Raw genomic sequence first — 23,394 nt, 5'->3', positions numbered from 1 at the left:
TGCAGCCTCTTCTTACATCACTGTTTATCAGTATAATTTCTAACAAACTGAATTTAAAATAATTTATTCAATAATCTGAATGATTGAATTTATCCATTAATCCCATGTTGGAATTCAGAATATTAAATGGACTTTTGAGATTAGATGGAAAAAATTTTAGACGACTTGATGCTGGCGAGTTTAGTATTATTAATCAGAAAATTTTGTAAATTTAACAGGAAGAAATTAATCAAATTCATCTGGTAATTCCTACAAGAATTCTGGTTCGTCCATTTTTTAACAGACATACTGATTGAACCAGAATTCTAATTAATGCAACCAGATTTTTTTCTCAGTGCGAGTAATTAAATATTTTTAAATAATTCTTGCATCACTGTTTATCAGTTTAATTTCTAACAAACTGAACTTAAAATAATTTATTCAACAATCTGGATTGAATTTATGCAATAATCGTGTTGGAATTTAGAATATTAAACAGACTTTTGAGATTAGATGGAAACAAATTTTAGACGACTTGGTGCTGGCGAGTTATTAATCAGAAAATTTGGTAAATTTAACAGGAAGAAATTAATCAGATGCATCTGATAATTCCTACAAGAATTCTGGTTCGTCCATTTTTTAACAGACATACTGATTGAACTAGAATTCTAATTAATGCAACCAGATTTTTTTCTCATTGCGAGTAATTAAATAATATTTAATTCTTGCATCACTGTTTATCAGTTTAATTTCTAACAAACTGAATTTAAAATAATTTATTCAACGATGTGAATTGAATTTATTCAATAATCGTGTTGGAATTCACAATATTAAACAGACTTTTGAGATTAGATGGAAAAAATTTTAGACGACTTGATGCTGGCGAGTTTAGTATTATTAACTAGAAAATTTTGTAAATTTAACAGGAAGAAATTAATCAAATTCATCTGGTAATTCCTACAAGAATTCTGGTTCGTCCATTTTCCAACAGATACTGGTTGAATCTACCAGAATTCAAATTAATGCAATCAGATTTTTTTCTCAGTGCGAGTAATTAAATAATATTTAATTCTCGCATCACTGTTCATCAGTTTAATTTCTAACAAACTGAACTTAAAATAATTTATTCAACAATCTGGATTGAATTTATGCAATAATCGTGTTGGAATTTAGAATATTAAACAGACTTTTGAGATTAGATGGAAACAAATTTTACACGACTTGGTGCTGGCGAGTTATTAATCAGAAAATTTGGTAAATTTAACAGGAAGAAATTAATCAGATGCATCTGATAATTCCTACAAGAATTCTGGTTCGTCCATTTTCCAACAGACTGGTTGAATCTATCAGAATTCAAATTAATGCAATCAGATTTTTTTCTCAGTGTACGAATATCCGTTTAATTCACTTTATTGATCGCAAATCTCGTCTCTCATTAGCCAATCACGCGTGTCTCGTCCTCGAAGCGCGTTGCAAGCGTCCCGGAAGTTTGGGGAGGGGGGCTTATTAACTCGCATTACAAGGATCCGGAAGGCTGGAACTTGCCGCTGGAGCTATTTTGGCCGAAAACATTAGCACGCATGACAGAAACGTCACTTGTCTCGCTCGAATTTCACCTCACGTGCGTCCTAACGCAACGAATACACTTGCGTCGATCGCTTCCAATGACATGCGCGATTTGAATAATTAGATCGCGATTGCACGAATACGCAGTGGCGCGTGTAGGATATGTATATACGCTGCATCCTGTATATATACGTATATATATAAGCTTCGGTCCCTGCGAAAATTCAGTCGGTTCACGTGACACGCCGGCAGAAGCCGCCGATCCAATAGACTAGTGTAACGTAACATCGTTTGGTCACCGCTGGCTAAGCTGAAATTACGTTCTTGCTTCGCTCGTGACGTGCCCTACGGTATCCGCATGGCGAATAATTAACGCGACTCGGGAAGAGCCGGGAGAGGAAGGGGGAGGCCAAACCGAGCCGATACATTCGGGAATTGTCTGAAATATTCAGACTTGGTTTGCGGCATGTGCTATTCTACGTTGCTTGAAATTACTTCTTGCCATAAGTCCCAAGTCTCTCGGTTATGCGATGAAAAATGCGACACTGGATTCGCACGAAAATCAAGAGGGATTCGAGGCCTCGAATTCGAAAGGTGGAAAGTGCGCTCTGAAAAATTCGGAGGAAGGAGTTGGATTTTTCTACGAGGATGTATCTTTATCGCATTTGCAAAATTAGCAAGGCTCGCGTAAAGAATACGCGTGTAAAGTAAATCGATAATGTTTCTTTCAAGCAAAATATTTTCTTTCCTTGTTTGCGAAGCGTCATTTATTTATATCAACCACGACGTCTGCGCTCACGTTCCGTTTGCTCTTCGTAGGAAACATTGAGAGTAAAGAAAAAAAAAAAAAGGAAACGAAGAGGAGAGCAGCGATATCGGGGCAGCATTGAAGGGGGAAGGAGGGAGAGAGTGAAAACTACGGAATAAAGTTCAGCTTCTTCTCGTTCTTTTGTGACGTTGCTCGAGTAGCTTTCTTCCCACGCGATTCTCGCTTCCAAGCACGAGCTGAAGCGGCTCGAATTATCTCATTTTCCGTAGGAGTCGTTAATTTACGTAATATATAGATCGACGATCGACGATATTACAACATCTCGCAAATGCAAACGCTTAATTAACGCTCGTAGATTCGCGATTCCTCAGACTTGCGACTTTAATTTCCCTCACGCTTCGCCGGAATTTGAGCGATCGCGAAAATATAAGTCGTAAAAACGCGAGATTTCTCCTCGATTTTATCTCCCTCGTTTATTCTTTACCGATCGCTCCCGCACCGTTTCACTTGTACATTAAGGATGTATTGGACGGATCGTCTGTCTCCAAAGTTAATCCAAAGTATCAAAAAAATAAAGTTGGGTAAATCGTTTGAAAACTTTGTGGGAACATTTTTACGTATTTTGTATGAAGAATATAATATTAGAAAATGAAATTTTTATCATTGTTTTTTTATAGTTTGTGAATAATTTATTACCTGTCTCTTTAACGTTTATATAAGGTTATGTTAGTCTTATGTTAAAATCGCAAAATTCAAAAATTAATAACTTTTAAAGGAGCAAGTAGAAAAATTTGAAATAATTCCTGACGATTTAGGATGTTATTAAGAATGTTAAATTAAAAATTCACGTCAATCTCATTCATTGTAATATATCTCCAATACATCCTTAAATAATTATATATTCTTTAGGTGACAATTACAATATTAAAAGAAGATTATAATATTGTTGAAATTTAAAATTATTAAATTCTTCTAAGAAGACTATAAATTATTGCGTATATACGAAACAATGAACGCGTTAGTTTAAAGATGTATTGGACGGACCGTCTGTCTCAAAAGTTAATCCAAAGTACCAAAAAATTAAAGTTGGGCAGAATACGAATTCCAATTGATCAAAAATTTTTAAAAAATCACGAAAACATACTTCAAAGTATTCTTTAATATAAATAGGTCTTAATTTCCAAGAAAATGTTGCCACATTTTATCATCAATATTGCGGCAAACCGATAATCACAGTTATTTTGTAATAATAATTTCAAAAGGAGCAAGTAAATCGTTTGAAAACATTGTGGGAACATTTTTACATGTATGAAGAATATAATATTAGAAAATGAAATTTTTATCATTGTTTTTTTATAGTTTGTGAATAATTTATTACCTGTCTCTTGAACGTTTACATAAGATCCTATGTTAAAATCGCAAAATTCAAAAATTAATAACTCTTAAAGGAGCTAGTAAAAAAATTTGGAATAATTCCTGACGATTTAGAATGTTATTAAGAATGTTAAATTAAAAATTCACGGCGATCTCATTGATTGTAATATATCTCCAATACATCCTTAAATAATTATATATTCTTTAGGAGACAATTACAATATTAAAAGAAGATTATAATATTGTTAAAATTTAAAATTATTAAATTCTTCTAAGAAGACTATAAATTATTGCGTATATACGAAACAATGAATGCGTTAGTTTAAGGATGTATTGGACGGATCATCTGTCTCAAAAGTTACTCCAAAGTATCAAAAAATTAAAGTTGGGCAAAATACGAATTCCAATTGATCAAAAATTTTTAAAAAATCACGAAATCATACTTCAAAGTGTTCTTTAATATAAATAGGTCTTGATTTCCAAGAAAATGTTGCCACATTTTATCATCAATATTGCGTCAAACCGATAATCACAGTTATTTTGTAATAATAATTTCAAAAGGAGCAAGTAAATCGTTTGAAAACATTGTGGGAACATTTTTACATGTATGAAGAATATAATATTAGAAAATGAAATTTTTATCATTGTTTTTTTATAGTTTGTGAATAATTTATTACCTGTCTCTTGAACGTTTACATAAGATCCTATGTTAAAATCGCAAAATTCAAAAATTAATAACTCTTAAAGGAGCTAGTAAAAAAATTTGGAATAATTCATGACGATTTAGAATGTTATTAAGATTGTTAAATTAAAAATTCACGGCGATCTCATTGATTGTAATATATCTCCAATACATCCTTAAATAATTATATATTCTTTAGGAGACAATTACAATATTAAAAGAAGATTATAATATTGTTAAAATTTAAAATTATTAAATTCTTCTAAGAAGACTATAAATTATTGCGTATATACGAAACAATGAATGCGTTAGTTTAAGGATGTATTGGACGGATCATCTGTCTCAAAAGTTACTCCAAAGTATCAAAAAATTAAAGTTGGGCAAAATACGAATTCCAATTGATCAAAAATTTTAAAAAAATCACGAAATCATACTTCAAAGTGTTCTTTAATATAAATAGGTCTTGATTTCCAAGAAAATGTTGCCACATTTTATCATCAATATTGCGTCAAACCGATAATCACAGTTATTTTGTAATAATAATTTCAAAAGGAGCAAGTAAATCGTTTGAAAACATTGTGGGAACATTTTTACATGTATGAAGAATATAATATTAGAAAATGAAATTTTTATCATTGTTTTTTTATAGTTTGTGAATAATTTATTACCTGTCTCTTGAACGTTTACATAAGATCCTATGTTAAAATCGCAAAATTCAAAAATTAATAACTCTTAAAGGAGCTAGTAAAAAAATTTGGAATAATTCATGACGATTTAGAATGTTATTAAGATTGTTAAATTAAAAATTCACGGCGATCTCATTGATTGTAATATATCTCCAATACACCCTTAAATAATTATATATTCTTTAGGAGACAATTACAATATTAAAAGAAGATTATAATATTGTTAAAATTTAAAATTATTAAATTCTTCTAAGAAGACTATAAATTATTGCGTATATACGAAACAATGAATGCGTTAGTTTAAGGATGTATTGGACGGATCATCTGTCTCAAAAGTTACTCCAAAGTATCAAAAAATTAAAGTTGGGCAAAATACGAATTCCAATTGATCAAAAATTTTAAAAAAATCACGAAATCATACTTCAAAGTGTTCTTTAATATAAATAGGTCTTGATTTCCAAGAAAATGTTGCCACATTTTATCATCAATATTGCGTCAAACCGATAATCACAGTTATTTTGTAATAATAATTTCAAAAGGAGCAAGTAAATCGTTTGAAAACATTGTGGGAACATTTTTACATGTATGAAGAATATAATATTAGAAAATGAAATTTTTATCATTGTTTTTTTATAGTTTGTGAATAATTTATTACCTGTCTCTTGAACGTTTACATAAGATCCTATGTTAAAATCGCAAAATTCAAAAATTAATAACTCTTAAAGGAGCTAGTAAAAAAATTTGGAATAATTCATGACGATTTAGAATGTTATTAAGATTGTTAAATTAAAAATTCACGGCGATCTTATTGATTGTAATATATCTCCAATACATCCTGAATACAGGTCTCGATTCAATTATCTTTATAGATCTCTTTCGCGCGCCGTCAACTCGCTGCCTCGTATTTCGCTGCTTTACAATGTCCCAGTTCCTGGCAGCGATCCGTATTAACGCGAAATATATCACCGCGTGTTGGACAAAAAGTGTCGTCGATGCTATTCGTCCACCTTTGTTCCGCGATAATATTTTATGTAAACGCCGAGGCTCTTTCTCTCGGAAGCGAGCGTTTTGTCTCCGCGTTAAAAATTTTTGCAAAACCGTCCCGGGAGGTATAAAGTTGATCGCGACACGCATGGTTTGCAAAGACCCGTGCGAAATTTTTCAATAACGCGAAATAATGGAGAGATCGCGGCGCTGATCTCGTGACGCAGGAATTTTTAAATATAACAGACGGATTCTTCTCACTTCGATAAATTCCATGATTTTCGTGCGCGAGTTTAGTAAAGCTCCGAATTGTGGGTCGCTTTTAAAAAATTTCTTTTTTTTTTTTTAAATTATCACAACGGACGAGACTGCAGCGCATAGTTGAAGGGCGATTTTATTGGTTTGCATCTCGGCAACGAACGGTATCGGAAAATGTTGCGAAAACACGGCCGTAACGTATTGCACACGGTGAATAATAAAAATAGTTGATAGTCATAAGCTATGATGTTGGCGCACAATACACGCACACACATATGTATGTACATGTATCTATACCTCCGATAGTTTCCGCTGGATGGCGGAAAACTAAGTTTCCATGTTGCAACGTGTTTATGGACCTTCATTTATCGTCGTGTATAACAGTTTACCGTTTTCTCTCCAGTGTCATACTTTCTTTCTTTTACTTTGCGATACATTTTTTACGCGTCTTCGAAGTTCCCGTCCTGGCTTCCAAGTATTATCCTCCTCGCTGGAGTCTTTCAAGTTTCGAAAATATTGTGGAAATATATCACAATCTTCTGTTTTCATTAATAACGTGTTAACGACTTAAAATAAAAGATAAAAGAAATAGTGCAGGATAAAATAAAATAAAAGACGCCAAAGAGAAAAATCGAGAGGAGTTTCTCGATTTTATAAACATGCAACGACAATCAATTATTGCAGAAGGTTGTCTAGTCCCTGGAAAAACATGACAAATTTGGAATTCTCAGAGATTTCTTTTTTGTATTTAGGAAAATCAGAGAATTATCTCGTGGAATTTTTTACTTGGATTCAGTTCTTTCAAAAATCACAATCTTCTATTTTTATTAATAACGTGTTAACGACTTAAAATAAAAGATAAAAGAAATAATGCAAGATAAAATAAAATAAAAAACGCCAAAGAGAAAAATCGAGAGGAGTTTCTCGATTTTATAAACATGCAACGACAATCAATTATTGCAGAAGGTTGTCTAGTCCCTGGAAAAACATGACAAATTTGGAATTCTCAGAGATTTCTTTTTTGTATTTAGGAAAATCAGAGAATTATCTCGTGGAATTTTTTACTTGGATTCAGTTCTTTTAAAAATCACAATCTTCTATTTTTATTAATAACGTGTTAATGACTTAAAATAAAAGATAAAAGAAATAATGCAAGATAAAATAAAATAAAAAACGCCAAAGAGAAAAATCGAGAGGAGTTTCTCGATTTTATAAACATGCAACGACAATCAATTATTGCAGAAGGTTGTCTAGTCCCTGGAAAAACATGACAAATTTGGAATTCTCAGAGATTTCTTTTTTGTATTTAGGAAAATCAGAGAATTATCTCGTGGAATTTTTTACTTGGATTCAGTTCTTTTAAAAATCACAATCTTCTATTTTTATTAATAACGTGTTAATGACTTAAAATAAAAGATAAAAGAAATAATGCAAGATAAAATAAAATAAAAAACGCCAAAGAGAAAAATCGAGAGGAGTTTCTCGATTTTATAAACATGCAACGACAATTAATTATTGCAGAAGATTGTCTAGTCCCTGAAAAAACATGACAAATTTGAAATTCTCAGAGATTTCTTTTTTGTATTTAAGAAAATCAGAGAATTATCTCGTGGAATTTTTTACTTGGATTCAGTTCTTTTAAAAATCACAATCTTCTATTTTTATTAATAACGTGTTAATGACTTAAAATAAAAGATAAAAGAAATAATGCAAGATAAAATAAAATAAAAAACGCCAAAGAGAAAAATCGAGAGGAGTTTCTCGATTTTATAAACATGCAACGACAATTAATTATTGCAGAAGATTGTCTAGTCCCTGAAAAAACATGACAAATTTGAAATTCTCAGAGATTTCTTTTTTGTATTTAAGAAAATCAGAGAATTATCTCGTGGAATTTTTTACTTGGATTCAGTTCTTTCAAAAATCACAATCTTCTATTTTCATTAATAACGTGTTAATGACTTAAAATAAAAGATAAAAGAAATAATGCAAGATAAAATAAAATAAAAGACGCCAAAGAGAAAAATCGAGAGGAGCTTCTCGATTTTATAAACATGCAACGACAATCAATTATTGCAGAAGGTTGTCTAGTCCCTGAAAAAACATGACAAATTTGGAATTCTCAGAGATTTCTTTTTTGTATTTAGGAAAATCGGAGAATTATCTCGTGGAATTTTTTACTTGGATTCAGTTCTTTTAAAAATCACAATCTTTTATTTTCATTAATAACGTGTTAATGACTTAAAATAAAAGATAAAAGAAATAATGCAAGATAAAATAAAATAAAAGACGCCAAAGAGAAAAATCGAGAGGAGTTTCTCGATTTTATAAACATGCAACGACAATCAATTATTGCAGAAGGTTGTCTAGTCCCTGAAAAAACATGACAAATTTGGAATTCTCAGAGATTTCTTTTTTGTATTTAGGAAAATCGGAGAATTATCTCGTGGAATTTTTTACTTGGATTCAGTTCTTTTAAAAATCACAATCTTTTATTTTCATTAATAACGTGTTAATGACTTCAAATAAAAGATAAAAGAAATAATGCAAGATAAAATAAAATAAAAAACGCCAAAGAGAAAAATCGAGAGGAGTTTCTCGATTTTATAAACATGCAACGACAATCAATTATTGCAGAAGGTTGTCTAGTCCCTGGAAAAACATGACAAATTTGGAATTCTCAGAGATTTCTTTTTTGTATTTAGAAAAATCAGAGAATTATCTCGTGGAATTTTTTACTTGGATTCAGTTCTTTAAAAAATCCTCTGTGATAATTTTACTCTCATATTCTAAATGGTCGACAGCAAATTATGTGTTTAAATTATATCAATTAATATATCTATTTTTATTTATATATTCAATAATTTTTATTTTCATTTTTTTCATTTTTAATTATTTAACAAAATATTAAATATGCAATATATATTCCGTATTGCAATTTTTGATGCTAAAAAAATGAAAATTTTACGCAAGTAAAAAAATGCTGATCTTATGAAGAATTATTCAATTTATTTTCTATACATTTACAAATCTCTAGTTAAAACTTGGGATGCTCAATGTTTCTCCTCGCATGAACGAAAAACATTAGAAAACACGTGCAATGAGATTTAGAAATTTATTTTAAAAACTTGCACGAAAAAATTTTCTCCCTACTTGAGATTTTCAACGAAAACATCTTGAGCAAGATGAGAGAATATTTCTACAAGATTAGGCACATATTCTATTGTCATAGCCTTTATTGGACTCGTATAATTTAGTAAAAGCATACACACATGCACATAATGCGAAACAATATGAAAACGAATAGCGAAGCGCCAAAGTAACTGCGATGTCACTTCTGGGTTCTGGTCGCTAATAGTTTTCGGTTTCGAGAACTTGAAGTTTCTCAACATTTCCCGCTTCCTTCCCGCACCCTCCGCGACATGGGAGCGTAATTTCACTTTGAAACGTTCGCAAACAAGTTTACCGACTCTCAAGGGTCGCTAATGTCTATATATTCGACGCAAGATGCGCTTTAATCGCGCTATATTAATCGCGCGCCGGCTAATTTCGAATACCTTTTTTCAAGTAGCGCTTTTATCTCGCGTAATTAAATGCTTCGGAGCAATATTGGCGTTGTTTAACATAATTTGCGTCGCAAAAAATGCTTTTCGCAAATTAATTCTTTCCTAGTTTCACCTTTAAAGGGCTCCTTCTCTGCCTTCCATCCGTCTAATTTATCTTTTTCTTTTTTCAGTATGCGGCGACATTCACGGACAGTTCTACGACCTGATGAAATTATTTGAGGTGGGCGGTCCACCTTCCTCCACCAAATATCTCTTCCTGGGCGATTATGTTGACAGGGGTTATTTCAGTATCGAGGTAAGTACGAGAGAGAGAGAGAGAGAGAGAGAGAGAAAGAAAGAAAGAAAGAGAGAGAAAGAGAGAGAGAGAGAAGGCGTGGCATTAAAAATTACTTTTGCAACGCTCTTAATTATTAAATCGCTCGAGCAAAAATGTTACATCACATTTAATTAAGAATTAATTTACAATATCGGCAGGATATACGAATGCAAATATAATATCAATAAAAATTTACTCTTATTCTGATTTCTGGAGAAAGAGCTTTACTTCGGGAATTAATCATCGGTAATTATACTACTTAATTATCGGACTCTGCAATTAGCGCGCGTCTCAATTAATTACTTATTAAATATCGTTGAGAGTCGCCTGTTTATCCAGCTCGAACAATGAAGGTGCAAAAGACGTTATTCACTTGTTTTGATATCGTATAACTGTCGCAAATGTCGTGACATTTACGCAGATCGACGATTAAAATTATAATTTAAATGTCCGACTTTTAAAGGCGAGCGATTAATTCGAAATATTTCTTATTAAGGATGTATTGGAGATATATTACAATCAATGAGATAGCCGTGAATTTTTAATTTAACATTCTTAGTAACATTCTAAATCGTCATGAATTACTTCAAATTTTTTTACTTGCTCCCTTAAAAGTTATTAATTTTTGAATTTTGCGATTTTAACATAGGATCTTATGTAAACGTTCAAGAGACAGGTAATAAATTATTCACAAACTATAAAAAAACAATACTGAAAATTTCATTTTGTAATATTATATTCTTCATACATGTAAAAATGTTCCCACAAAGTTTTTAAACGATTTACTTGCTCGTTTTGAAATTATTATTAAAAAATAATTGTGATTATCGGTTTGACGCAATATTGATGATAAAACGTGGCAACATTTTCTTGGAAATTAAGACCTATTTATATTAAAGAATACTTTGAAGTATGATTTCGTGATTTTAAAAAAATTTTTGATCAATTAGAATTCGTATTCTGCCCAACTTTAATTTTTTGGTACTTTGGATTAACTTTTGAGACAGACGGTCCGTCCAATACATCCTTAAACTAACGCGTTCATTGTTTCGTATATACGCAATAATTTATAGTCCTCTCGGAAGAATTTAATAATTTTAAATTTCAACAGTATTATAGTCTTCTTTTAATATTGTAATTGTCACCTTAAGAATATATAATTATTTAAGGATGTATTGGAGATATATTACAATGAGATCGCCGTGAATTTAACATTCTTAATAACATTCTAAATCGTCATGAATTATTTCAAATTTTTTTACTCGCTCCTTTAAAAGTTATTAATTTTTGAATTTTGCGATTTTAACATAGGATCTTATGTAAACGTTCAAGAGACAGGTAATAAATTATTCACAAACTATAAAAAAACAATGATAAAAATTTCATTTTCTAATATTATATTCTTCATACATGTAAAAATGTTCCCACAATGTTTTCAAACGATTTACTTGCTCCTTTTGAAATTATTATTACAAAATAACTGTGATTATCGGTTTGACGCAATATTGATGATAAAATGTGGCAACATTTTCTTGGAAATCAAGACCTATTTATATTAAAGAATACTTTGAAGTATGATTTCGTGATTTTTAAAAAATTTTTGATCAATTAGAATTCGTATTCTGCCCAACTTTAATTTTTGGTACTTTGGATTAACTTTTGAGACAGATGGTTTGTCCAATACATCCTTAAGTAATATAATTTCAAGAATGCGTTTTTGGAAGGAAATCGATATATATCCTTCATGCTAACTATTTTGCTCTTTTTTATTTCGAATCTCGTTTATAGAACTCGTTTCTTTATTGAGTCTATTTTTTTAGCGATTTCTATCCCCATATTCCCGAATAAAAAGAATCTCTATTTCGTACGCGGAACGCAAAAATAGTCGAAAAGAAAGAAAAGGACTTGGTTTAGTCGCGCACTCGCTATTTCCGGAGTGCATCGCGCTCTTTCCCGAATGCAATTTCGGAGCATGCAGGAATAATCAACTTCGATCCCACGCGATCCGGTCTATTTAGCGGGATAAAATTTCGTCACGGACCAGTGTACGTTTCTCGTTGAATATAATGCAATAATAAAATTCGCCCGGCTGCATCGTTGGAGCAGAAGAATGCACGTGGGGTTCGCCTCGCTGCACCAAGTAGCGAACGACATCTCGAGTGACGTTCCTCTCGCAATCTCGTGAAATTTTTTACGCCGTAAGGTAACGAACAATTTCCCTTTACAACAAATTCCGGAATAACCGGAAGACGGGGAGGATGCTACAAAGTTTTTTACTACGATCGTCGTAAACCGCGCGATATACAAAATGAAATTTCACCCGACAACGCGTACCAGATATATTTCGAAGGATGCAATCTCGGAGCTGTTTCCTTTTTTTTTTTTCAAGAGAGAGAAAGAGAGAGAAGTCCACTGCTGACAATAAAGTTCCTGAATATTTTGAAGACTTTATCTCCTCTATAGAATTGATCTCCTATATTTTCACGAAAGGATATATATTTTCCGTGGACTCCAATCTATTCCGATTAACTTGAAATGAGAAAAACAGTTCGAGAAATAATTTTGGGAATTGTTACTTTTGAAAGGTTAGGTTCTCGATTCGCATTTTTGAAAACGACCATCGGTAGAATACTATTTCTTGCAACGAAAGCCATTGGATTTTACGTTTAACAATCTCTGTCGAGTGCAAAAATTTACTCGGAAAGGAATGGGGGACAATCCAATATTGTACGTGATATTACACGTGGCGAGTTGCGCGTATCAGGGTTTAAATATATTTTCCGCGAGGCACGTGAGAGAGAGAGAGAGAGAGAGAGAGAGAGGAGGGAGGAGGCGGAAGGAAAGACGGCTCCTTTTAAGAAAATCTCTTGATGTATTCCGCGGTTGCCGTTATTCAGATCGAGATGCGTCTTTGTGAATTTCTGAATAATGCACGATGCATGTCATCTGTTACGAAACACGTATGAGTTAAATTTATAACGCGAGTGTCGACAGTTTAAACCGTATGCGAATAGCTGTTTCCAATCGAGAAATGGACCGAACTTGTCATCTTTTAGCATCCCCTTTAAAATCAATTAAATATGGCAAAATTTCACACTTTTTCGGTAAAATCCATGCCGGTGGCATTTTTCGCAAAATCTCGGCAAAAACTGATCCTTCCATTAAAAATGTTAAAGTGGAAAATATTTTATGTTTACCGCTTGTTTTATAATTTAAGCTTTATCCAAAATAAAATTCGCGATAGATTAAAAGGCGACAGAAACGCGAAAAAGCAACGTGAAAAATAAATTATTTTGTTACAAAATTGAATGCCGAGGGCGAATTAAATCTATATTCATAAGAATTTTTAATTCTATTTCCAAAGTTTTTATTTGAAAAATATATTTCATATATTAATTTAAATTAAGACTTTTTATCATATTTGTTTCGTTTCTTTAAACTGTAGAGTGATTAGTATGATTTATTAATTAAAAATATCTTCTTGCATAAAGCTACATAAATATATTTCATTGTCACACACGAGCCATTTTCATGGTTTTTGCCAGTTTATTTCTTTGGATGATATCCGGGTCCGGTAAAAACCGGAATTTACTACTTCGTTTTTCTCACTCGCGGAGATTTTTCCCAGCCTGCTTAAACGAAATGCTCTTTTTCACATTTATGTTACTTTTATAAATATTAAGTACACTAATTACTATATACAAGGTGTCCCGAAACTCATAATCAATCTTTCAAAGACAGATTCCTGGGATCATCTGAAGACTTAATTGCAAAGATATATGATGACAAAAATCGAGAACATGCAAAAAATGATGGCTTCGTCGACATTTTCGCTGAGGAAAAATCGTCTCCAAATGATCCCAGGAATCTGTCTTCGAAAGATTGATTATGAGTTTTGGGACACCCTGTATATTACATTCATCGTATCTTCTTCGTCAAGTTTATTCCTGATGTCGTTGGAGCGAAAATGTTCACTTTTGTCAAATTGTCTGCTCCTTGGACTGTACAATTTCCATTTTCTCGATCCTCGAGGAAATAACACGGAATTTCTCAAGACGAGCGAACCGGCTCGTGTCCCCCCCATCTCCCTCGCCGGAAGAGGGATAATTTTGCCGGAGTTGCCGGCGCGAACCGAGATGCCGGTTCGATCGTATTTACGATTCTCGGTGCACCGCGATGTGCGCGAGGCCGATCTATTCACGGGAGACACGAGAGGGAGCGAAGCGAAATGCGCGCTTCTCTTATTTTATGGCACAATGCTTCTCTCTCGCGAAGAAAATGGACCCAGCTCCCCCTCCTGGGATCCCCGACGTCTCCCGATTGTAAATGGTATTATAAATCGGTGCCGCCTCGTATGAAAGGGGGTTTCTGTCGCGCGAGAAGATGCTCCTCGATCCTTCGAGGATGCTCCCTTCGATGGCTTACGCGAAGAAAGGAACTTCTCTCGCGTTTTAAGAGGGAGATCCTCCAAGAGGCGTAGCCACGCGATGCAAAGGTATCCTACGTGCGTGTGCTTATGTACATGTGTTTATATATACAGGGTGTCTCAGACTTGACGAATCAGCCGTTAATGGTAGATTCTTAAGATGATTTGGAAACGAAAATCTTAATACCAAAATGCTGAGAAAGATGTAGTTTCGGCGCTACAAAAGATTAAAGATTACCAATCGGCGCGTTACGTTCTCTGTGCTCGGGGATACAGCGGATTAAGGGACCCGCGTACAGCGCGATAATTTCGATATCGATAGAGGAATCAGTATAAAATAAAAAATAGAATTCTGCAGTGAGCGCGATTGTGTCTTCGATGCGACAGGTCAGGAGTTTGAACATTCTTATGAAGTTTTCCTCGACATTTTGGTATTAGAACACTGAGAAAAATCGTTTGATTGTATCAACAAAACGTATATGATTGAAGGCATTTTGGTTAAATTTAACGAAATTAATCAGAATCATTTGGTAATTCCTACAAGAATTCTGGTTTGTCCATTTTCCAACAGACATATTGGTTGAATCCTACCAGAATTCTAATTAATGCAACCAGATTTTTTTCTGTGCGAGTAATTAAATAATATTTAATTCTTGCATCACTGTTTATCAGTTTAATTTCTAACAAATTGAACTTACAATAATTTATTCAACAATCTAGACTGAATTTATCCAATAATCGTGTTGGAATTTAGAATATTAAACAGACTTTTGAGATTAGATGAACAAAATTTTTGACGACTTGGTGCTGGCGAGTTTAGTATTATTTACCAGAAAATTTGGTAAATTTAACAGGAAGAAATTAATCAGATTCATCTGGATTTCAATTCCTACAAGAATTTTGGTTCGTCCATTTTCCAACAGACATACTGGTTGAATCTACCAGAATTCTAATTAATTAAATCAAATTTTTTCTGAGTGAATTTTTGTCCCCAAATGATCTCAGGCTGATTCGTTAAGTCTGAGACACCCTGTATATGCGTGTACACGTAGCCAGCGGGTCGATTCTCCGTGGGATCGATACTTTCTGTATGTACGATATGCTTCGATGGCTCCTTCGCAGATCCGAGGCCTTTTCTCTGATGGCGACACGTTCGATGGAAACTTTCGCTCCTGATCATCCGAGGAGAGGCTGCGCGGGAGAAGAGGGTGTAAAGGGAGGATCCGAGGGCTTAAAGAGAAGAAACGGGCGTTGACGAGAACAGGTTCCGTCCGCCATGATCGTTCGTTTGAGAGAAACCTTATTCCGCACGCTCTCGAAAATCACATCCTCGATGTGGCGAGAGAGGAAATTTCCTTCAAATTCCCTCAAATAATTTCTCGCACTTGTAAGAAGCGTATTTTCACAGTCCAGAGAGTATTCAATTAGATAAAATTCCGAGACTGCACATGAGACCAGTCTATTAAATTTACGAACGTGTCCTTTTTTCTCTCTTTATCACATTTTCATTACATTTTATAATTCTCATTTCGTGTAAATAACATGCAGTAATTTTTTATTTAACGAGATTTCTTTGTTATGTTGAGAATGTCGAGTAATATATTGAAAGAGAGAGAGAGAGAGCATGGAGAAAAAATATTAAAATTATTATTAAAACATTCTTGGAAATAGAACTAAGAAATTATGAAAAATATTTACAAAGAAGAAATAATGGCGGATGCTACTGTTTCGAAATAATACAAACGTTTATGAATTGAAAAAAAAAAAGGAAAGAAAAGAAAAGTTTTCACCGACATCTCTCTTGGCTGATATTTCAATTAAAGAGCTCCAAAAGCACTTTCAACAGTGCCGGACACAGCCTTGGAGAGGAGTATATACACAGTGTATAGACGCGGAAAAATTCTACTTTGATAAAGATAATATCAATTTACGAGGATACGAGCTCTATTGAAATGAAAAAAAAAATATATTAAAGGCCTCTTGTGCACACATAAATCCAATCGAATGTATCACGTGCATCGTGCAATCACCATTGAAGGAGGAAACCATGTCCCACACAAGGCAAACACTCACGAGCGAGCCACGACGGAATCTGAAGGACGACGCAACGACGACGGCCGAGTGCATTATTTCGTTACAATGCCAATGAAGGCCCTCGCGTGTAATTATAGCGATCGAGCAACGCGAGAGAAAGAGAGAGAGAGAGAGAGAGAGAGAGAGAGAGAGAGAGAGAGAGAGAGAGAGAGAGAGAGAGAGAGCGAGCAACCGCTCCGTTGACTTCGCAAAGAGACCGACCGGGTGGTGGAAGGGGGCTGCGAGAGGGACCGATGGTAGACAGTTGATCGGGTCAGTGGGGAGAAAATAATTGACCTCGAAAGTCTAAGAAAAAAATTGCCGCCGTGGCTCCTGGACGAGGATTTATCCCGCAGTGCGGCGCCATGCAAAATCGAAAAAACCGTATATCGATATCCAATCGTGACGCGATAGCATCATCGCAGCCTGATCTTCCGAAGCGAGAAACAGAGAGAGAGAAAAAACGGAGGGGGAACGAGATAAATATCCTATATATTTGAACGTGTGACATTTCTTTACCTCTATCTCGGTGCGATATCGCTAGTTCCACGGTATTGATTCGATGCACAAAGGTTAAACGTTCTGGTCCAGCGGTTTTAATCGCAATCACATCTGTCTCACAATCAGCCTTACACTGAGGAAAAAATTATCTTGAAATAAAAAAAATTACTGAGGAAAAAATTATCTTGAAATAAAAAAAAATTACTGAGGAAAAAATTATCTTGAAATAAAAAAAATTACTGAGGAAAAAATTATCTTGAAATAAAAAAAAATTTAGTTAACTCAAGAAAGCTATTTATTCGATGAGTACTAATCACGTATTTACTTGTATTCGAAACGTCTGTTTGCTTAAGTTAAGTATTTATTTACATATGTTTAAGAAAATATATATGCTTAAAGAAATATAATTTTTAATTGAATATTTTTATATTTTAATTTTACAAAATATTTATTAAAATGCATTCTTTATTCCGAAAAATTTTAAACTTTTTAATTTTAAAAAGTAATATATTTAATTTAATAAATTATAGTTATTTTACGAAAATAGTATTTAAAGATAAAAAATATATAAATGAAAATAACGTACTTAATATAAGACATGCATATTTAATTAAAATTAAATGCTTTTGCTTAAATGAAATAAACAGTTTCTTCCATTTAGAGCAAAAGTTTCAAGAAAACAAATTTATTTGATTCAAAAAAATTTTTCCCTCAGTGTAAGGTGTTACGATATTGAAATAATATTTTGCAACTTTTTTTTCTCGAAAGTTATACTTGTGCGGCCGACAATCGTGAAAGAATAAAACGGCTATTTTCTCAACTGTTTCTTTTTTTTTTTGTTGAGAGAGAATTAACAAAAATTTATTTTTGAAAAATGTATGAAATTGTATTATTTTACATTTTGCTTTTAAACATAGTACACGTATAATGTCGCGCGTTTTTCTCCTAATTTTTCGCGTTTTAAAATGTCAAAACGCCAACAAGTTTCCCTCTAGAAGCGGTTCAGAAGTTACAAATTCAGTGCTTTTTGAAAACTAAACTTTGAAGTTGTTAACGGATAATAAGTTTATTCTGCAGACAATTTGAAGGCTTTACTTTTAGCGAAACTTAAGTTCAACACATATAGTTACCATCGAAAGTTTAAAAAACTACGAAAAGAGTGACAAATCAGTCGTAAAAGTGGCAATCCAAATATCGATGGAGGGAAATGGAATGAAAATTGACAAATAATTTTAACGCAAATAAGAGAAAATGAGTTTTGACGGAAAACACTTTGCGTCAGGCGTGCTTTGGGAACGAATCATTCATCGGGGATTGAATCATTTTCAGCGGGGAAAATTGTCAACGAACACGCGACATTTTGTGAAAGAACGTTAATTCGTATTGTTCGTCCGTAATTAAGTCTATGTAAAACTGCCGCGTCGCACGTGATTATTAAATAGACCCCGGCCAACGAGTGCGGGACAAATGTTGGCCACGTGAAAGGTCCGATGAGATCGCGACCTGCCCATTTCCCCTCGAAACCGTACGTCTAATGGAGTCGTCATTACAGTCGCCACATTCGCGAGCGAGCTTAATTAGCGCGCAAAATTCGTGCGAAATTCCCCGGTCCGTTCGTTAGCAACGGCCCTTGCCAATTTAATGCGGGTCAGTGGGCCGTGTGTTACAACGAATAATATTAATTAGCGATACATCCGCGCGAAACGTGCCTCTACCTGCGTCGATAACAGCCGATCCCCAACGATTGTTCCAGCGAAAGCGTTCAAGTTCATCCCCCAACATTTATATCTCGATCGGAACGAATAACGCCAAAAAAATATATTTTTTTATAAAATTCTTTTTCCTCTCCTTTTTTTTTAGTTTTGTTATTATTTGTTTATTTTATTTTCCCTTAAATTTTGCGACACGCGCAGTTATTATCCCGTATTTATTTCCTGGAAAAACATGGGAAACCTGGAATTCTTTTTAAGAAATTTTTTTACACCTGGAAAAATCGGGGAATTTTCACGGAATTTTATTAAAGAGAGAATTTTGTTGAAAATTCTCTGTTTAATAATTTTACTCTTATATTGTAAGCATATTGTAGGTAATCCGCTGATAAATGGAAATTGTGATTAAAAATATGTTTAAAATATAAATATATAAAAATTTGCCTCTCTGTTTATATAATATCTTAACAGAATATGTGCAGATATGCGATTCACATGTTTTATTACAATTTTTAATGATAAAAAAAGATAAAAATGTTATACAAATGTAAAGTGTTTATCTTGTGAAAGCCATTCAATTTTTATCCGAGTAAATTTGAAAATCTAGCAGTCCAAGTGGCCCTGTCACTTTCTCCTTTGTACGAATGAAAAGTTAGAAAACGCATGCGATAAAAAATTCTATTTTTAAAAATCCCAAAAAGTCTCTAAAAATGGCCTCTTTACCTGAAACGCGGGACGAAAATAGCTGATAGATCGGGATGAATTTTCGGGGAAAATTTTTTACCAGGTTCTCGAATGAATGCCCCCTGTTATCGTCGCGTTCGCCAAATAATTCCGTCCTAAGTAACGCGTATAAACCTCGCCGACAACTACGCAATACGTTTTCATCGCGTAAAGCAAGCCAAATGCAACTCGCGGCTTTCGCCACCCGATTCATTTTCACGAGACGATAAAATCGACGACGATGAGACGAGATATTCGTTGCCAAAATGCTCACGAAAACGCGCGCGTCTCGCTGCGAATTATTATTATTAATGGTACCGGGGTGTTATTGAGCGATGCCGCGTTTCCAGTCAACTCTCTCCATCCGATGCGCTGATTAATAGCGCATTAAATTACAGGTGGATCTCGCGAGAAGTCCGAGTGCGATCTGGCGAATTCGCGTCGACGCGAATTCTGCAATTAAATTCGGGGAATGCCGATCAAATCGGGGAGAAATCTTCAGCAGATTCGAGCTCGAATGGAGACGAGTCGATTGTTTCGATTTAATTATATATAATAATATTAAATAATATAATATAAATATATAATATATAATAATAATAATAATAAAATATATAATAATAAATAAATAATAATAAAATATAATAATAATAGTAATAATAATAAAATATATAATAATAAATAAATAATAATAAAATATATAATAATTATAATAATAATAAAATATAATAATAATAAAATGTATAATAATAAATAAATAATAAAATATATAATATTAATAATAATAAAATATATAATAATAAATAAATAATAAAATATATAATAATAATAATAATGAAATATAATAATAATAAAATATATAATAATAATAATAATAATATTTAGAGGACCTCGATGTCAACGCAATCGTACAGCCAGCTAGAATGTTTTTGTCTTTGACGGTTTATTCTCTCGTCTTCTCACTTTGTAAAATATTTATGTATCGTTTAAATCGATCTTGAGCTATCAATCTTCTTGGGTCGGACGTACAAATTGCTTGTTGAAAGTTTCTTAATGTATGTATGCCTATTAATAAGTTTTATTAACAATTCAATTATCGGCGATTATAAAAAATTCTGACTCCCCGTTGAGAATCAAAGTTAATGCTATTTAAAAATTATCTTCCGAGGTATATTATTGATGAAATAAATAAGTTGCTTCCAAAAGTCAACGCCCACCATTTCTGATATTTTTGTTTCAGTGCGTATTGTACCTGTGGGCGCTGAAACTGTGCCATCCCACCACACTCTTCCTCCTCAGAGGTAACCACGAGTGCCGTCATCTCACGGAATACTTCACATTTAAACAGGAATGTAAGTAATCCTTCCCGCAAGTTACGTTACAAATTCTCGTTGTAAAATGCATAATTGAAAATGTTTATTGATACGTATATTGCAAACGAGGCCGCGGCTTATGGCCGCACAAAGACGATGAAAATCTCTAGTCTTTTTTCTTCCTTATTGCTACGAAGGGTTTAAGGGGGAGAAATGAAATTTCTCTAATGTCAAGGTTGAAAGGTTCATTTTCCGCGAAATTTAAATTTTATGCCCGCTCCGCGCCGCGAGCCCCTTAATCGGGCGCTTTGTTTCACATGGTAATAAGAAATTATTTCCTGTTTAATAATTCGCAACTCGGATTAAGTCATCCGCCTCGTTAGTTACGGCGATGTTGCCTGGTAAGGTGGATTAGCGAGCTCCGCGCCGCCGCGAAATTTATGCGTCTCATCTACATGGCATGCTGGCTTTCGCGCCCAGCATACGCGCGTGCCATAATTACAGAGGGTCTACATAACAAAGTGCAGCCTTTCGCGAAAGAACCAAAAAGCTGAGCAAAAATTGTAGCGAATATACAGGGTGTCCCATTTTAATGCCCCACCCCAAATAACTTTCTTATTTTTAATTTTAGAAAGAAATGTTTCGGACAAAAGTTGTATGGTTTCAAGGGAGACATAAGATGGTGTCATTAGTTTGACCTTCAAGAGTCACATAAAGGATACGTGAAAGTCATTTTGAATTTCTTAAATGGAACACCCTATATATTTTTGCATATTCTTGTAGCTTATCTCGAGAGCTTTCCAAAACACTATAAATAAACATTTTTTCAAGTACTTTATGAGGCTTGAAATCATTTCTTAATTTTACATAAACCATAAAATCTTGTAAAATATTCATTTTTCGATTATTAATCTTGTAAAATATTCATTTTTCGATTATCTTATCATAATACTTTTATGTATAAAATAATGAGAGGAATCACTTGGTGTAAAGAAAAAACATAGTTGTTTTAAAAAAAAATGTGTAATTGTTAATTGCAAATTACATATTTTTTCTTAAAAACAACTGTATGTTTTCTTTACACCAATTGATTTCTCTCATTATTTTGTACATAAGATGATTCTTTGTCGAAAATTCAAGGGGGTTTTCCATATAAACATACATTTCTTCTCCAAAAATGGGGGTAAAATTAAGTTTTTATTTTTTTCTCAAATTTGGAACAAGTTAAAGGAATGAAATTAGGTGAACATTTTCTACTAGTAAAAAGATTATTTATTAATACTTTTTCAATCTCTTCGTATTGTTATAAGGAAATGAAACTAGCAACCTCTGTACAATTTTTTATTAGAACATTTTAATGAGCCGGAATATGATCATCTAAAAATATGCATTAAAAAGTTTGATTCATTTAGAAACTTTTTTATTTCATTTATTTTTTTCATAAAATCAGTAGAGTTTTCAAGAAAAGAAATAAAATACGTTATCGTGCACCGCACGATGCTAAATAGCATAGGTTTTGAATTACGAGAAGTTAAATTTACAAATAAAAATAAAATTAGAGTAAATGTTGGAAATATTGGAACAAAAACAAAATTATAATAAAAACCTAAAAACCTAAAAATTAAAAATTAAAAACGTAATTTTTACCTCCATTTTTGGAGGAATATAACTCCACAGAAAGGGATGTAGGAGTGTATGTTTATATGAAAAACGCCCCTTAATTTTCGACAAAGAATCATCTCTAAAATGTTTCGCAAAAATTATTAAAAAATACCCAGTATATGTATCACATAAATATAATTAAAAAAAAATAAACACAAATGTATATTCATGAAATATTGTTTAAACGCAATATTGACTATTGACGGTATATCGGTCAGATTAATAGAAACGTAATATAATTAATTTATATTGCGTCATACTTTAAACTTTTCGTCACATTTTCTCTGGCCAAGTATTATTTGCATAATGATTTTAACTCTGGACGATAATGGGTCCATAATTATACGCGGCGATAAATAATTATGTTAACGATATTTGCATTAACTTTATTTTCATCCCGATTTTCATGTTTAAATGAATATATATGTAAGAAAAGTGGAAAATGATGTCGCGTAGGTTTTCTCTAGAGCTCGTAAAAGATACATTTTCTGCTTCTGTTATACAATGATATATGAAGCAGTAATATCAGCCTTATAAAACACGTGGGTTTTCTCACAATCAGCCCTTTGGCTGTCTGTGTATCCGATAAATTACGATATATCGTAAAACATAAGGACCAAGCATTTGGGTCATGAACATCCACAGGTTCTCTCGCTTAAGAGTTCAACCTCGTTTGCAACCGGATTTTGAAATTACGTTAATCGCGCGTATCCCGGTTACACGCTCGCGATGCTACATAATTTATACAGGGTGTCCCATTTTAATGTCCCACCCCAACTTTCTTATTTTTAATTTTAGAAAAAGATG

The 23,394-nt window shown here is 33.1% G+C and overlaps 1 protein-coding gene across 4 annotated transcripts in view; it reads left to right on the top strand.

Annotated features, from left to right (window-relative positions):
• Positions 1 to 2,248: 2,248 nt before the first annotated feature.
• LOC105248809 (serine/threonine-protein phosphatase 2B catalytic subunit 2) overlaps positions 2,249 to 23,394 on the top strand; it is a 90,400-nt gene continuing 69,254 nt past the window's right edge. For all 4 annotated transcript variants that reach the window (XM_025408592.1, XM_025408591.1, XM_025408589.1 and 1 more), the window contains exons 1-4: positions 2,249 to 2,360; positions 2,728 to 2,732; positions 10,028 to 10,159; positions 20,853 to 20,964. In XM_025408592.1, the coding sequence (XP_025264377.1) occupies positions 2,264 to 2,360; positions 2,728 to 2,732; positions 10,028 to 10,159; positions 20,853 to 20,964 (346 nt within the window). In that variant the 5' untranslated portion in view covers positions 2,249 to 2,263. The remainder of the gene's footprint in view (positions 2,361 to 2,727; positions 2,733 to 10,027; positions 10,160 to 20,852; positions 20,965 to 23,394) is intronic.

Source organism: Camponotus floridanus, unplaced genomic scaffold (assembly GCF_003227725.1).
Source record: "Camponotus floridanus strain SB8 unplaced genomic scaffold, Cflo_v7.5 scaffold219, whole genome shotgun sequence".
NCBI lineage: Eukaryota > Metazoa > Arthropoda > Insecta > Hymenoptera > Formicidae > Camponotus > Camponotus floridanus.
Note: the sequence above shows the minus strand (reverse complement) of the source record. Positions and strands in the feature narration are given on the sequence as shown.